At 37.0% G+C, this 18,780-nt stretch overlaps 1 protein-coding gene across 1 annotated transcript in view; it reads right to left on the minus strand.

Moving 5' to 3' along the window:
- SEMA3D (semaphorin 3D) overlaps positions 1 to 18,780 on the minus strand; it is a 244,030-nt gene that overhangs the window by 30,000 nt on the left and 195,250 nt on the right. Inside the window, exon 11 of the mRNA XM_072653228.1 lies at positions 18,363 to 18,507. Coding sequence (XP_072509329.1) covers positions 18,363 to 18,507 — 145 coding nt within the window. The remainder of the gene's footprint in view (positions 1 to 18,362; positions 18,508 to 18,780) is intronic.

The following is an 18,780-nucleotide window of genomic DNA, read 5'->3' on the forward strand; positions in this document are numbered from 1 at the left end:
ATAGGTAGAGCTCCAAACACTTTAAAAGATTCTCACTAGATGGAAAAGCAATAATGTATGATTTAGTGCGAAGATGAATGTTACACTTTTACATGTATCCTTTCACACAGAAGTAAGGATAAGACAGAACTGGGGAAACAAGTTGAAAGTTTCCATTTTCTGTTGCTTCGGTTACTTTAGTCATTGGGTAAACTGAGAACCATATTTACATCAAAGTTCAAGCATCAAACTTCAGAGGGTGATGTTCTTGCTTGAAGGAGTGGGGAAGGCTTAATAAGCTGCCTACTAGTCTGGAAACTGCTCTGTGATACAAATTCTGCCTGTGCTTAGAGAAGGTTAATCATCTACCGTTCCACTCTGGGGTCTAGGATATTTCCGTAGGAGAGAGGGATGGGAGCACACAATGAAGTAAGGGGTTTTGAATTCTGTTTTCTGCTAAAGGGAAAGTCGCAAATTGTAGAAGAACTCAGTCAAATAGGAGAGGGAGGACTGCAAGCCACAAGTGGTATTAAACATAGTGATAAAATATACAGATAAAATCTGTTAGACAAGGAGAGGAGGAGCAAAGAAAGCTCCAGGTCTGGACGTTTAGATTTAGGACTCTCTATCAAAGATTTAGAGCTAGAAGACACTTCAAAAGCTATATGCTGCAATCTCATTTTAAAGGAGGAGGAAATTGGGTCCAAGAGAGGTTGTGACTTGCCTAATAAAATAACAGCTATCCCTTAAATAATGTCTTGCATAATTATATATTTAAATAAATATAATATATAAGTATATATTATACATAATTATATATAATCTCATATAATGACAAGGAAAAAATGCTCACCATTCTCATCTACAAATCCTGATTTTCCTCAAGTCCCAATCTCTTTCAATTCTTGTCCTTTCCTCTATTGATTATTGAGTATGCTATATATAGTTTGTAGATAGTTATCTGTATGCTGTCTCCCTCAAGGACAAAGGATGTATTCCCATCTCTCAGAGCAATACCTGGCACATAGTAGGTGCTGAATAAATGTTTACTGACTATTATATCATATCATTTATCCATACAACAATCCTGTGAGTTAACTGCTGTTATATTTTGCAGATGAGAAAACTGAGGCTAGAGAGATTAAATGATGTGCTAAGGGCCACGTGATTAGAAAGTGAATTAGGATTTGAACACATATCTTCCTGACTCCAGGTCCAGTTATCTCTCCAGTATTTTAAGCCAGCTGTCTCAGGATCATACAGGTGAATCTGAATGCTGGTTATCTGACTTCAAAATAAAGTTCTTTCTGCTATACCAAATTTCCTTCAAACCTACATTCAAGAAAGTACCTGATAGGACTCCTCTACGCTTATTTTGACTCCATTTAGGTTTCCTTGTAGTTTATTAGGAAACTCCTTAATGTTCCCCAAATAAAATGCATATACACACACACACAAATGCACACACACACATTAACTAAAGAGAAGCCAAAAGAAAAATAATCCAAGTTCTTTCCCTCACCAGTGGTGCTTACTAGGGAAGATGGGCCAAAGCTATAGTACAATAGGGGTCACATTGAGTCAAGAAATGAAAAATATGAAGTCTAGGGGAATGAAGTATTCCCTGCCATATTGCACAAGGACAAAAAAAATTAAGTTTAGTTTATAGAATCAGAAACCCAGAACTCTTTATAATTGTAAGGCTATTTTTCATACGCAAACATGACTGGGCCAGACCATGGAGGGGAGGAATCAAGAAAGGGAAATGTCCTGAGCGAAGGACCATCATTTAAAGTCTGTGGTGCCTCTCCCTGTCCTTCATTTCCATCACATCTCATGCCTTCCCAGTAAGCATTTCATACAGATTAAATCAAATTAAAATGAGCACACAAGGGGAAAGAATTTATAAAATATGTAACCTGAAAAAAAGTGGAAAGTCTCAAAATTTGTCTTAGTGAACATGAGAGTAAGTAAGAATCAAGATATGGACTGTTTACCTTATATGTGTGTATATATGTTTAAGTGTACACCTGAATAAATGTGCATGACCCTTAGGCTTCTTGTTTTGTTTTGTTTTTTCCGTTTCCTTCAATCGTCACTGAAAAGTCTATTGACAACAAAGGAAGGTAGTTGGGAGATTAGCTGAGCCCCCCGGATGCCTCTGCTAAGACAGTAGCTTAACTGCATATCCATGTTCTTGACATATTTTTTTTTTCAGGAGTTACTATATACATCTATTTGTGCTGATCCAGATACACAATCCATTTCCACTCAAAGTCAAGGGCAGAGGTTTGCAAAATGTCTAGTCAGAGTAAGTGGTTCTAAAATAAACCAAATATAAATGGATTCATTAGTATCCACTCTGCCTAACTTTGATCTACTTAGCTATACTTAGTCCAAGAAATCTCTCTCTTGCACACACACGCACACACACCAAGATATCAGGTTGGTTGAAATCAATATTCATGTTATAAGGAGCACTAGAAATGATGTCCTCTTCCACAACTACTTTGTTTTGGAAAGTCATGCTGGTTTTGATGTCTGTTTGCTGGGCTCAGACCTACACCTCCTGCATCATAATTTACTGGGATTTCTCTCTCTTTTTTTTTAAAGCACTCAACCAGACATATCAAAGTTTGAAATTCTCCCCTCTCTTTCATTGTTTCTGGATGTTCGCATACAGCTGAGTCTAGCAAATCAGTGTTGGACAAGTACCATATATTTAGTGGATTAGGTTGAAACTCAAAGTAGGTACCGAACTCGGAGAATACAGAGCTCAATCTCCAATTACAGGGTACACCTTCCAACTCAGCCAAAAGACAATGCATGAGGGCTTACACTTTAGGGAGTATTCAATGCAGTGTGGCTGGCTGTCATTAGTATTAAAGAGAAGGCAGAAAGGCTTTTATATATTACAATAAAAAAAAAAAAACCGCACCTCTCTTGGCCCCCAACCAAATATCTAAGACTAGATTTTTCAGACGTAGGCTAAAAGCAGACACATTTACAACAATATCCTGATCACTAAGCCACAGACTTTCATGTAAACTTTACAAATGTTTGAAATGTGTAGTCCCATGAACACAAGACACTCATAACAAAGTTCTGCCTAAAATGACTCCTCTTGTTCATCATTATCAACAAAAACAAATCTTTACTGCACAAGAAATACAAAAGAAAGATGGGGAAGAGACTTGTTAGATTCTAGTTGATTATTAAAAAAGAATCTACTTTGAAAATACACTGTCTCTAAATGTGAGCTTTACACCTTGAGGCATTTTGCCCAAGTGCGGATCAGCTCTTTATCCTGTCATCCTTCAGATGTCTGCACCAGCTGTCCTGTTCCGTGCCTTGCTTGTGCTTTCACAAATGAATGAGATTTCACAAAGTTTCCCCCAGGTTATATCTTGGACTAAATGGTGTTATTTTAGTTCACTGAAAACGGTGGAATTTTTGTCTTGGTGTCATATAGCGAGCCTCCTCTTTTGACTTAAAACATTCCTTTAAATACTCCATGAAGGGGCTGTGACAAAGATGATCATGAGAAACTTTTAAGAAGAGAGTTAAATGTCCCGAACCTAAAGAATCCAGTAATTTTATTCAATATTGAGAAACTCTGAAATATCTCCTTATTGAAACTATCTCTTTCTGGTACTAAAAACATACAATTTATCTTTTTGATTAGACCTGTGCTTTTTTTTTTTTCTGGCTCTCATCACCTGCCTAAACATATCATACAGTACATTTCTGCCTTCAGTTCACCAACATGCTATGGCTTTCCCTACTTTAACTTCAATGAATTTAACTAAGAAATGAGAGAAGTTATCTATTTCTCTGAATCCTATGTTGAAAACTGGAATAAGATTTGAGTCCCTGAAAACAGACCTGGGATATAAATAAAGTAAAATATGTAAGTATCTTTTTGAAACTATTAAAGACAGGCAGAGAGGAACAAGAAGAAATGCCACCTGTCCAGATAAATTCTGTGAATAAACAGGCAAACCCCGAAGAAATTAATAGTACTCATGCTCCTATCTAACATGGCTGGAAGCCACAGCTAGTTAGGTGTGATGCTATTTTGTTTGGCAGATGTAAATGTTTGTATAGGCACTTTACATAGAGACTTTGGGAAGCAATGGATAAGAGAAGGGAAAAAAAAAGGGTTGTTATCCTGTAAAAGAAATTTGGCATTACAGTGGACAGCTGTTTAAAGTTTCTTCCCCCTACGTTTTTTTAGGTTACTTTGCAGGTTTGAGTCGCCTTTTAAACTAATCAGAGGGATGACTTATGGGAAGGGAGGGATGACACAATTAGTGGCTGAAACTCACTTTCACCCTGGCAACCTGGCATAAAAGTCAAAACAACAAAATAAATTTGATGCAGTCTGACACGGGAGTGAGTACAAATATGATAATATTATTTTAATCTCTCCAAGCAATAAGTGCTGAAGTGAGAGACTCGGCCAGAAATATCAGGAATTTTAAAATAAGGATTGACATACATCAAAGGGGAAATGTGGGGTAGGGGGAAGAGCACCCAACAAGAAATCAGGATGCCTGGGTTTGAGCCCCAGATGTGACAATTACAGGTTATTTAATTCAGGGCAATTCATTAAACTTATCTGAGCCTCAGCTTCCTCATCTGGAAACAGAAAAAAAAATGTTTATATTTCTTTCCTCACAGCATTGTTGGGAGGAAGGTATTTTTCTCAGCTCTTAGAGTGCAATATAAATCTAAGGTAGTTTTATTATTTATAAAGATGCAAAATTTGGCCCAGTTACTTGAGCTTGTGGGTCCAAGCTTTTAGAAAGAAGGACCTGAACTAGATCTCTTGAGGTTTCTTCCAGCTCCAACATTCTAAGAAACATAAGAAAATACCAGTCTATGAAATCTGTGAATTCAAGCTCTTAAAAAATGTATGATAAAGATGTTTGTAAAAAATGGCTTCTTACTCTGTATAGCCACATAGAAACTGGAAAGTTTTAACACAGCATCAAGATTAGAGATGGAAGTAGTTAATACTCTAAATATTAAATTTAGGGCTAAAATCACCCAATGAATTTGGAGTTATTACAAGTTCACAGAATGATATTCATTAAGGAAGGGCACAAGGTAATAAAAATAGTGAGGGAGGAAAAAGCAAACCATACCAATCAAGGAATGAGTAGAAATATATATTACATATATGTATGTATGTGTATATATACATACATATGTATGTATACTTGTATATATAAATAGCTGTCAAGAATAATGATTTCAGCTAGAAGAAACACAGTTAAGAAGGATTTAGCAAAATTATTTATTTTCTTTGAGCCACACCCATGATTTTATTGGTGTGGGGAATTCATAGTGAAAAAGCCCTTTTGACCAGTGAAGATTGGCACTTTGTCTGCAACCTGAGAATTTCTTTGTGGGGCACTGAGAGGCAATGTGAGTTACACAAAGGCCCATAGCCATTAGATCTCAGAGGTGGGTCTTAAAGTCCAGGTTATATGTAGTAGAACTGTGATTCAAATGCAGACCATCTGACTCCAGACTAAGTACTATAGCAGTGCACCATAAAAATGACATCAGATTGTGGAAATTCCTGAATGCTACACTAAGGAGTTTAAACTTTACTTGTTTGGTAACAGGGAGCCATTGACATGTTTTGAACAGAGGAATGTCATGACCAGATCTATACACTGAGAATACTGGTGTCAAGGTTAGATTAGAGGAAGGAGAAAGTGATGGCAAGAAGATCTATGTTCGTCACATATAATATGGAAATTGGGGTTTATACTATAATGGTGGTAGTGGGGATTGAGTAGGAGGGGTCAGATGTGAAAGATTTCAGATGTGGAAGAGACAGGACTTGGTAACTGAAAAGAGAGGAGAAAGACACAGAGAAGACAAAGGTAATACTAAATCTTCACAGATGGATGAATGGTGGTACCACTTATCAATAAGCAAAGTTAGGAGGAAGAAGAGAAAAGTTATTATGATACCAGCTTGTGACACGCTGAGTTTAAGATACTGGTGGACCAACCAGATAAAGATATCCTATAGGCACCTGGAAGTTGTGGTCTAGAGTCTGAATCAACAATAAAGATAATGAATGTTGAGTCATTGATGCAGAAGTAGGCTTTGAAACTGTTGGATTGGGTGGAAATGTCAAAGGTGACATGGGGAAGGGGAAGAAAAGCCCATTGGAACAATCTGTTCCTAGTACTAACATCATAGTAACATTCTCTTTGGATGCAGTTTTTCTTTCATCACCTACCTAAAATATGTTCCACAGCACATTTCTGCCTTTAGCTTTCCAACATATTGTGATTTCTGCCACTTTATTATAGAGAAAACAGAGGTATCCTGGTGAATGCTTAACAAATGAATCTCAAAAAAAGTGTTCACAGGACACACTTTTAAGTTTAATTTGCATCATTGATATTTTCTCCATCACTTTCTTAAGTCTAGAAATCAACAACAACAAAAATTAAGCCCTAATTTGGAGCCTATGTCCAAGCACTAATATCCTCGATGAAAATTCAGCAATTAGCTCCTCTTACGAAGTCATTTTGAGCTGGCTGCAGCATACTCCTGGAGAAAACCTACCTAAGGGCTTTGGAGAGATACGCAAGAAAATGTGGCATCACAGAAGACAGGTAAGAAAATGGTAATCCTCAAATAATCCAGAAAGAAGGATGAGAACTGAAACAATCTAACTGATTAGACCAGGGGTGGAGAACCTGCGGCCTTGAGGGCACATGTGGTCCTCTAGGTCCTTTGACTGAACCTAAACTTCACGATTCAGTCAAAGGGTTGCATTAGAAGACCATATGTGACCTCGAGCCGCAGGGCCCCCACCCCTGGATTGGACAATTAAGAGGTCACTGGTGATGTTTGGGAGAGCATTTGTAGTAATGTAATCATAAAAATAGTTAGAAGAAACCTGAGTGGCCATAAATTCCAACCCTTTATTTTATAGCTGAGGAAATAGAAACTCATGGAGGTTAACCTTAATGTCACACAGGTAGTAAATATAAGGGACGAGATTTAAACCCAAGTTCTCTGATTCCAGTAATTCCCTTATTCCATGCTATGTGGTTAAAATTACCACATGTGATGGGAAAGTTAAGGATTAGGATGCAGAAAACATTTTGGAGAAGCCTGGCCTTGAAGTGGAGATGATATAGACCATTAGGGAGATAGTTTTGAAGGGCAGAGGACAGGCTTTTTTTTTAAGGACTTGGAAGCTCTGAGCATTTTTACAGACAGATATTAACATACTTTTATCTCCCTACCTCAACCAGGCTGGACATACAGTGGCCACTGACTCTCACCCCACTGTAGATCTTCACAGAAGGTTCTATCTGCTCTGTTCCCCACCTGGGCTGCTTTGCCACTGGTTAGGCAATCATTCCTGAGGGCCTGCTGTACTGGTGTCAAGCTTAGTGCTTGAGCTTCAGGAACACTTGAGTTCAAGAATCAACCAGCCTGAGCCTCCCTAGAAGCAGGGATTATAGGCACTTCACCCTGAGAAGACCAACGTTTCCTTTCAAAGGAAATCCACAACCCGACCAAAGTGGAATTTGTTTTGTTTTGTCTATGCATGTGTTTACCTTTTTTTTTCTTTTTTCCAAATGAGGGGAAGTGGGAAGGAGAGAAAATGAATTCTTATTAATTAAAAAGTAAAAGAAATAAGACAAAGAAAATCCATATATTTTGTTCTCATCTGTTGACAACAAGTTAACTGGATTCATAAATCCACAAAATTTTAGAGCTTCAAGACAACCTAAAAATCATCTACTTTGCATACTCTCACTTCATATATGGGGAAATTGAGGCACAGAATTCACCCTATCATAGCTAGTTAGTAACAGATCTAAATTGTTCACTTTACCAGTCCACTCTTCCATGGTTGCTGTTCAGTCATTCGGTTGTATTTGACCTCATGTGATCCCTTGGACTTTTGTCCATGGAGTTTTCTTGGCAAATATACTGGAGCAGTTTGCCATTTCCTTTTCCAGTTTGTCCCCATTTCACAGAGAGAACTGAGACAAATGGAGATTAAGTAACTGTCTGAACTCAGACCTTCCTGACTCCAAGCCTGCTGCTATTTCTACTGTGATCCCTAACTGCCCCTAACTGACATAATGCCTTTCAAAATCTTACCTTTTTATATTCAACAAATATATTGTGTGTCTAGGAGAAGCATAATGGTTAGTGTGCTGGCATCAAAAATCAAGAACACTGGCGTTCACATTACCCCTCTGACACACACACAGACCAGGTGATACTGGGAAAATTACTTAATTCCTGGTGCTCTAGGCAACTCTTTAAGATTCTAAGCCACAGAGGATATGCTGATGTGCTATGGGAGAGTGAATTTCCTCATCTGGAAGTTCCTTATACCAAGGAAAATTACAGATCCATTCCTTGTACTCATTTCTATACAGTGTCTGCTTTGTGTAGAGTAACTGTCTTGGTGCTTAGGAATAAAAAGGCAAAAATGAACAATACTTTCTTCTCCCAAGGAGCTCACTGTGGCATGTATGTGTGGGGAAGTGTATCATACATGGAAAAATAAATACCTGATAACTTGAGGAAAGCAATAGGGGCTAATAACTAGGGGCATCAGGAAAGGCAGCCTCGAAGGAAATAGAATAATATAACGTGGAAAGCATTTTGCAGGTCTTAAAGCACTACATACATGCTTTTCTTGTTATTATAACAACAAATAGCACAATTCTTATAATTATGGTCAGCTAAGTATTACAAGAAGTAGAAGTATGAACGCAGTGCATTAAGGCATGAGGAACAGCCAGCGCATACACATGGATATGAGGGAAGGAATATCAGATTTGGAAACAAAAAGTAGGTCAGTTGGGGAGGAACACAGAACTTGGAAAGAAAAATACATTGAAATAAGGTATGACCTATTGCCCTGACTCAGAGCTCTGTTTTTTATACAGACATGGCTCAATCTGGGGATATTCTTTGACTCAGGGCCCTACCCAGGAATATTTGCGGGAACATCAGAATGTAGCTCATGCCAAGGTCTCCCCAGAAAAGTCAGAAGGATCTTTAGCTTCCCTGCAATGACTCAGGCTAACAGAGAATATTGGATAGACTTTGTTCTATTGGCTAAAGCTTGTAAAACTCAAACACTGAATAAATATGGGTCTTGGCTAAATCCCTTTCAACATAGGGATAGGGGAGAAGCTGCAAAGAAACTTAAAACATCAACAGGATTTTTTTTTTTCCTTTGCAAACATAACTTGATCTCTGAGTTTTCTGGCAGGCTGTTTTTTTTTTTCTTGTACCTGAACTTTGTTAGGCTCCTACACTTCAAATACACCACTGTTCATTTGCTTCTTCCTTGTTTCTTTTTTTTTAGGGTTTGCTATTACTACTAACCAACTCGAACACCCACTGGGGCAGGAGACAGTGAATGAAGTAGGTATGAGGTTGAAAAAAGAACTCTGAGCATTCAGACATTCAAGGGAAAGAGTTGGAGTTTGAACACCAGAGGGCAGAATAAGCATTCCAAGATGGCAAGAAAATGCATGCTCAGGAATGTTTCCTGGAAGACAGGCTTAGCATTGTAAGGGAATGACATCATGGTAACGCTGAGAGTTGATGTTTGATATGGTGTGTCATAGGAAGTGCAGCCTTTTATCATAACTTGAAAAACACAGTCATCAGAGCATCCTCAACACTGCAATATTTATTTAACTTCAGTGATAACATGAAGAGTTGCAAATTCAGCACTGAGCTTAACAGGGAAGCACAGATAAATGGCAATTAGACTTCCAATGAAAGATGGTTCCAATAGGTTATTCATACTGATTTATTAATAAGCTCATCAAGTTGCAGTGTTTGATCATTTGCATATTGATCCTATTACCCTAATGGGTTTTCTCAACCAAAATGTATTTTCTTGGATAACAGTAAGTAACGGAATTTCATAGCTCTAACCTTACTTGCCCATAGAACCAGTCTGGTAAATGGAGTGCATGCCAGTGGGCAGGTATCATTAGAGCTTAGATGATGTCCACATTAGTCCTTACGGATTGCTATTATTACTGATTATAATGATGGTCGAACTTAAAGTTAAGAAAAGAGGGTTAGGAAGGGACTCATAGCCTCATAACCCTAAAATTCACTGACACAACAATTTAAAACACAAGGATGTAAGAGAATATGCCCAGAAACTGGTTTTATTTTTTAAAGGAAGTTGACAGAATATGTATTTTTTTTGACTCATGGCACAATATTAGTCTTCCCAATGAGGAATCCCAGCAAAGTATTAGAGGGTCAAGAAGCTTAGGGACACCCTTTGGGAACCACTGCGGATGCAAAAAATGGTCCTTGTTATTGAATTTGGTGATGAGTAATTAGAGATACTACAATCCTAGAGATACAATAATGTTGGGACTGGAAGCTCAATTCCGTGTGGACAGTCTCGGGCAGGTAAAAGTGGGACTTCTAAATCTTAGAGTCTTACGATGCCCTCCATGAACAGCGGGGGTTCGAGAAGGTCAGACTGAGCTAGCTCTGCTAGCTCGGGTATTTCCACCTCTCCCCCGGAGATACCTGATGGGTTGAGTCTCCCTGCCCTCGAGGTCGTCCCGGATTGGAGCACACCTAGTTACCTAACAGCATGGTATTGAGATGCAAACTGTGTGGCTGAAGATTAAGTAGGATTAAGGAAGCCAGAAAGCTCTCTCTTAGCACGTGTGGAGCCAAAGAGAAAAGTAGGGCTCCGCTTCTTTTCTTTCCTCTCTCCCCTCCCCCTCTCTCCCCGCTTGTACTTCTACTTCCAATCCCTTAAGCTTAGCCTCCTTAGGAAATCTCCCCCTCTTCCTCCTAAGGAAGACCACGCCCTGCACTTGTAACCGATTCCCTGGAATAAAGCTCAACCCCTGTTCGACTCTGGAACATCCTTTCTCTCATATGTGCATCCGGCGTGGCCAGCCGAAGACCTGGGACAGGTAGGAAAGACTCGGGTAGCCCAATACAGGCCTCTAGGCTTGGCACAATAATCCTAAACTTATTCCTTCATATGGGGTGGAGGTGACTCTGCGTTCTCAGAGCATAGATCAGTGAAGTATTAGTTCTGGGAGGTACCATCAAGTTAGAAGATGGGCCCTGGAATGGATTGTAAGGCTAATGTCCAATCAGCAGCCTAGTTAAGTTTGGAGAGACTTGTCCTTGGGGGTTTACCTGCCCAATTTGGATTTGCTGCTGCTGCTGTTTTCCCCAAAGTAGTAGCTAATTATTGTCTGAGGAAGGATTTGAAACTGTCTTCCTCAATTCCAATCTACTTCTCTATCTTCTCTATCACTTACCTACCAGATAACTAGTTAACATATAGCAAGCAAACCACTTAAACTAATTAAATGTCACTAACTGTACTATTAGGAACTATGTAGTAGAAACTGTACTAAGGGTGACAAACAGTTCACCTTTCATCCTACATCTGCCTCTAACTAACCAGCTGTGTGACTCTGCCTGTCACTTTGACTCAAAACCTCAATTTATTCATCAAGAAAATGAAAGAAGTTTGAAAAAGGACCTTTTCAATGCTAACATTCTATGATCCTTTAAATGTTGTTACTGAGAGGGAGTAAGGCATAGTCTTCCCCCAAAAGACTTGGAATGCTTTGAAGGGATTTTATGGCATATCTTTTGTTTTAACAGATTTCTAGAATGATTTGTATCTGAAGGCTTATCTCCTGCATACCCACACATCAAGGGAATTGTTGATTTAATTTTCATACACCTATTTCTCTGTATCTATCATACATCCATCTATTCCTCAATGTACGTATATAAAAACACATATATGCCCATTTGTTATGGCAGGGGATCATTTCCAAAACAGAATTTGAGAAAACATATTATAAATACAGTTATTCAAATATTTCTTTCTCATTCGCCATAGAAGGTATACCAAATGTTCTCTTCTTTCCTCGACCTCATGTACTCTCATACTTCCTCTTCTCTCTCAGTTGAGGACCTTGTCTATTCATTTCCCCTATGAATCCCTTGACCTACTTTCCCACTTTATTGTCATTTCTCCTAGTCTCTGACAAAGAAGTGACCCTTTTCCTGGCTAAGACAAACTCTTCTACACTCTTTCTCCAACAAATTGCTTCCTTAAACATTTGTCTCACATCTTCAGACTTTCTCTCTGTATTGATTTCTTCCCTCCTGTCTTCAAAAATGTACATCTCTTCTACCCTAAAATAAACACACAAATATACAAATAAACAAATAAAACCCTTTACTACATCATCCCTCAAGTTGTCATCCTATATCTCTCCTCCCTTTCTCAGGAAAACTCCTTGCCAAGGCTGTCCATTCTTTCTGCACTTCTGTTCTCACTCCCCAATCCTCTGCAATTGGGCTTTTAGCCTCATTCAACCAAAATGGCTTTTTTCCCCCAGTGGTACCAATGACATCTTAATTACTAAATCTCCTGGTCTTTCCTCACCCTTCTCCATCTACCTGTTACATCTGACAGCACTGACTCTTTTATTCTCCCATATCCTCTCTATTCTCTAGCCTTTGGACCATGCCTGACACATACTATGCCCCTAGGAAGTGCATACTGATTGATTCCACATTTCAAATCAATGTCCCCAAATACCCTAGATCAGAGGTATTAAACATGTGACCTGGCACATACCTACATTATTTTCAAGTACAGCCCATACCAGATTGAAAGATCATTGGAAAATACTTAGCAAAATAAATAAAAATACAATAAAACATAGATAATGTCACATTCACAAACTAAGTTAATATATAGTCTGCAGGTATCCCCTTATACATGAAGCAGTCGTTCCTGTTTCTCTTTGTTTGACTTCATTGCCTTTGAGCACGCCTAACAAGTGGTCTACAACACGCTGACCCTTGGATATCTTGCCTTCCGACCTGCTGCTGCCACTCCCTAAACATTCCCACCTTCCGACAGGAATCAAATCAACATTATCATCATTTTTGCAAGGCGTATGATACTTGAATGCCCTTTCACTATATATTCATGATCTTTGTGATTCTACAGATTAAAAATCTCTTTCCAGACCCTATACATTTTGCGTTCCCCTTTTACATATAAACTCCCTGAGGACAGGAAATGAATCATTTTTATATTTGTATTTCAAGAACTTAACACAGTGCTTGGCACACTTAACTAGAATTTTTCACTTAATTAGTATGTCACTTAACTAGAATCTCGTTTATTCATTTATTTATACATAGTGACAAAAACCCAAAGAGATAAAAACATTCTATTTGTCAAAAGTAAAACAAACAGAGAGAACTTTTAATACAAAAACTACTTGGTAGTACAAAAATCTACAAGGGAAAGATGAAGTTTGTCTTAGCTACAAGCAGCAAAAAGAAAAATCCTTTTCCATGAAATATCCCCTCATGGTGACATTTTGTTTACAGAATATCTTTAAAGGATTTCCTCAAAAAAAAAAAAGAGACACAGAGAGATTGATATCCTCACAATTTTTTTCAGAAGCAAGAGTATAAGGAATATAATGGAACTTTGTAAATGATCTCTGCTAAGGATAATGGGTATGTGAGTATTCCTTTCGTTTCTTATGCCCATCTTTCCTGGCTTCAAACTTTCTACGGGATTTAACTCTCAGGCCTGATCTGATAAAATGCACATTTTCTTTTCTTTCCCTTGCATCACATTATAGGAACACTTCCATTTACTGGTTTGGTATTTTCACGTATTATAAATATTTTATGTTTGGGCTATTCAGTAGTCAGGAATTAGGTACCATAGGTTGACTTTTTTTTTTTTGAGAGAACATTCAACATTTAATAAAGTCATTTTTCCCTCCAGGATCACTTGTTTAAGTTTCAAAGAAGCAGCTACAGACTAGTAGGGAGAGTTATGGAAAGCATTAGTTTGTCTTTGAACCTCACAAAACATTCACAACTTTAAGGCAAGGACAGGAAAAGTGGTGATAATGATCAGCGCTGACAGGATCTCTAGAGCACACGGTTTCTCACAACACACATGTTAGCTGTAATTGGAATGTAATGTGATCTCTCCATCAGGACCTAGTCATCTTGATCATTAATTTCATTTTCAAGGCAAATTACAGGATGCAACTACTGTATCTACATATTTGAACTGCTTTTGGGGTAATTAACCAGAAAATCCATATCCCAAACAGTCTCTCCCATGAAATATCTAGACATTTGAGAGGAGTGTCCTCACACGACAATTCTTTTTTCACATTCATGTGTAAAAACAGTACTAGGAAGGTGTAATGTGCTAAAACCTAAAACACTAGGAGTATTAATTTTATTTCTTTCTTTTCAAAAAATGTGTGTTCCCTTTTCCCCTTCCCCCAAATCTTGATTCCAAGATAGATTTACCCTTTTGCTTTTAAACAAATGAAATTTCACATATGATTTTAAAAACAAGAGACTATATAATAATGCCCCATTCAGTGTTTTAGGGTATGGATGCTTCAAATTTTTATTTTAAAAAAAAGGAAAATCTGGGCATTGTCATCATTGAAAAATTCCAAATTCTTAAAAGTATGATGAAAAATTTCCACCCATTGTGTGGTTAATGAACTAGGTCAAGATTTTACATTGTGAATTTATAAAGCATAAAATGGAAACAGTTATTAAAAGGTGTTCCTTAAATAAGCAGAATGGAAATGAACCTCAAGAAGCCTGGCTAATGAGCTGACAAAGGTGAAGATGAATAATACATTTCTCTATAACTTTAAAGGCACCACCATCCTTTCAGTCACCCATATTTCCAACTATTGTGCCATCTTTCACTTCTCACTCTTCCCAAAACCAGGCATCTAATTAGTTGTCAAATCTTATTATTCCTACCTCCACAAAATTTCTCCAGTCACTCCCTTTCTCTTTATCTTCACAATCATTATCGTAATTTATTCCTCATCACTACTTACTTGGCTATTTCAACAGTTTTTTTTTTTAAATTTTCTGTCTCTCAAGTATGGCCCTACTCTTTCCTCCCTATACTTCTCAAAATAATTTTCCATATATCAGTCAAAAATTAAATAATAAAGGAATTATTAAGAGCCTACTATATGCCAAGTGCTCAGGTCATTTCCCTGCTCAATAAATTCTAATGGCTTCTTATTATCTCTAGTAGCAAATAAAAACTTCTTTTCTGGCATTTAAATTCCTTTACAACCAAGATCTAACCTATATTTTCAGACTTTTTACATATTACTTCCCTTCATATGTCCTATGGTTCAGTCAGTCTGACTTCTTACTCTTCTTTATGCATGACATTTCATTTCCTTTCTCTTTGCCTTTTCTACCATTCCTGACACACATTTAGAGTCTTTATTTTCAGCCAAAATTCAATTCCAGTATCATGTTCTTTGGGAATCCTTTCTTGGTCCTCCAGCTGGAAGTACTACCTCTCTTAAATCACCTTTATCTATTTTACATATGTTTTGTGTATACGTATACAAATATATGTATATACAGATACAGATATAGAAACCTATATAGATATATGTATATCTATATATATATGTACACACATATATGTGTACACACACATGCACAAATATCCACATCTATATATAAAGACTCCTAATATAATGTAAACTTCTTTGAGAAGAGGGGATAGTTACCTTTTGTTTTTATCTCCCCAATGTATGTCATACAATAGGTGATTAATAAATAACTGCTGATTGGTTGACTGAATTATATTAACAGGTTCATAATATTTGTTTAAACTTAAGAGACTGAAACTGTAAAAATTTTTGCAGCAATTTTCTCTGATAAAATCCTCCTTTTTCAAATATGTTGGGAACTCAATCGAATTTATAAAAAAAAGAGTCATTCCCCAATTGATAAATGGTCAAAGGAGATGAAAAAGAAGTTTTCAGAGGAAGAAATCAAAGCTATCAATAGTCATATAAAATCCTCTAAATCACTTCTTATTAGAGAAATGTAAAATAAAACAACTCTTAGATACTACATCATGTTGTCAGATTGGCTAATATGACAGAGAAGAAAAACAACAAATGTTGGGGGAGATGTGGGGAAAAAATGGACACAAATGAACTGTTGGTGGAATTATAAGTTAACTCATTCACATCTCTCATTCTGGAGAACAATTTGGAACTATGCACAAAGAGCTATAAAATTGTGCATACACTCTGACCCAGCAATACCACTGCTAGGTCTGTACCCTGAAGAGATCAAAGAAAAGGGAAAATGATCTTTTCATACAAAACTATTTATACCAGCTCTTTCTGAGATGGCAAAGAACTGGAAATTGAGGGGATAACTATCAATTACACAACTGCTAAACAAGTTGTGTTATATGATTGCCATGGAATACTATTTTATTACACAAAATGACAAGCCAAATGCTTCAGAGAAACCTGGGAGGCGGGGAAAGCAATGAACTCATGCAAAAAGAAGAGAGCAGAACCAGGAGAACCTTGTACACATAGCAATGTTGTAAGGAAGAGCAACTGTGAAAAATTTGGCTATTCTGATCAAAGCAATGATTCAAGACAATTCTAAAGGATCCGTGATGAATAATGCTGTCCAACTCCAGAGAGAAAAGTGATGAACTCTGAATGATGAAGAAAACTTTTTTTTGCTTTATTTTTGTCTGTGTTTTCTTTTATAACATGGCTAATATGGAAATATATTTTTCATGACTTCATATGTATAATTGATATAAAATTTTTGCCTTCTCAAGGAAGGGGAAGCAGTGAGGGAGAGAGAGAACTTAGGACTCAAAAATTTTAAAAAAATCACTAAAATTTTACATGTATTTGGGTAATATTTAACAAAATACATAGAATACATTAAAAATAAAATAAAGAGATTATTTGTAAATATCTCGACTATCACTTCTCTTCCTTACTTCACCCATGAAGGTACTAAACATATAACAAATTGTCCCTCTTTCAATTTCTCTTGGGGGGAGGGGAGAGATAATCAAGGTGAAGTTTAACATAAAAACAAATTGGTATCAAGGAAGGCACCAATGACGAATTACTCTGGTTTGATTCTGTCTTTGCAAATATGAATTTATTTCTCTATAATTTCTGACACAAAAATGAAAAAGTATAGTTATCTATAAATCTACCAAATGAAAGAATAATTCTCTTCCTTGACACATGAATATGTAACATTTAGAAAAGTTGCCATTTCATGATACTAAATGGTTCAAATGACGCCTAGCAAATTTATGAATAAGCACATTACTTTCACAGAATGACAGAATCTCTTAGCTGTATAGAATCTCAGAGGTCACTGGTCCATCTCCCTACTTGAAGTGTGAATCTTCTTTATTCTGAGTGACCATACAGTCTCCACTGGAGGATTCTGAGTATTGAAGAATTTATTACTTAAATTCCGCTTCTGGACATTTATTAGATTTTTCTTACAATGAGAATGAAATCTCCCTCATACCATTAGACCTAGTTCTGCTATCATGGACCAAGTAATATACAGGTCTCATCCCTCTTCCAGTTGACAAACCTTCAAGTATTTTTAGATCGATATTAGGTCTCCCACAGTCTTCTCCCTACTAAACAATCTTAATTACTTTAATGGAATCTTATAGGAATGGAATGACTTTGGTTCCCTTCAGTGTGCTAGTTGGACTTAAGAGACTCACCTTCCTGAGTTCAAATCTGGCCTCAGACACTTATTAGCTGCACAACCCTGGGCAAATCATTTAAATCTGTTTGCCTCAGTATCTTAGTCTGTAAAATAAGCTGGAGAAGTGAACAGCGAACCACTCCAGTATCTTGAAAACCCTCAAATGAGGTCACAAAGAGTCAGACACAAATGAAGCAACTGAATAACAGTAATTACTCTCACTGCCCTAGGGATAGTGATCTCTTTGGATGAATTCCAGATTGTTGATGACCTTCGCCAAAATGTGCTACTTCAGATTCAACAATACACTCCATGTCTGGTCTAACTGAGGAAAAAGGCTGTGAGACTCCCATCACTTCAGTGAACAACATATTTCTATTAATGTAGCTTAAGAACACACCAACATTCTTGTTCAGTACTGCTTACAGCACACTGCTAACACATATTGAGCTGGAAGAACACTAAAGCCTCCAGTATTAGAGAGAAGTTTATTCCTTGTAATAGCAATTTATTATTTTGTAGGATAAATAATCCATACGGAGAATCTTGAGCTAAAGCAAAGGATTGAAAAGATAATCATGCTCATCAAACATTATTTATTCTGAAACCATAGCACATGCTGCTATGCTACATGCTTATTTTACCGTGATGAAAGAAAAAATTTAAAAGTCCTAGCAAATGGAAAAAAAGAAAGAGAAAAAAAAAAAGGAACAGCTATCATTAAATTGGATACATACTGTACCAGGCCTTGGGTAAGGAATTCTTCCATCGTACTGGACCCAACGATGATCTGCACTTTCTTTATGAGCATATGGGCCATTGAAAACTGCTCTGATATCAGCCATGCTATAGACACAAACAGCAGAACCCTTGAAGATGGAGCTGAAATAAAAAAGCATTTCACTTATAAATGCATGTTTAAATTAGTAAGAGATTCAAAGAGATAATTAAAGGGAATTACTATCTTCCTTTTAACACCATGATATGTATGTATGTATATTATACATACACACACAATCACACATACATATATATATAAAATGTACATTTTAAAAAATATATAAAATCTATACAGAGTAAAATAGTTAACTCATCAGATATGAATATTAATATTAAGGTATATTAATAATAAGTGATGGATACATTCTAGCTTGC

Source organism: Notamacropus eugenii, chromosome 3 (assembly GCF_028372415.1).
Source record: "Notamacropus eugenii isolate mMacEug1 chromosome 3, mMacEug1.pri_v2, whole genome shotgun sequence".
In the NCBI taxonomy this organism is placed as follows: Eukaryota; Metazoa; Chordata; class Mammalia; order Diprotodontia; family Macropodidae; genus Notamacropus; species Notamacropus eugenii.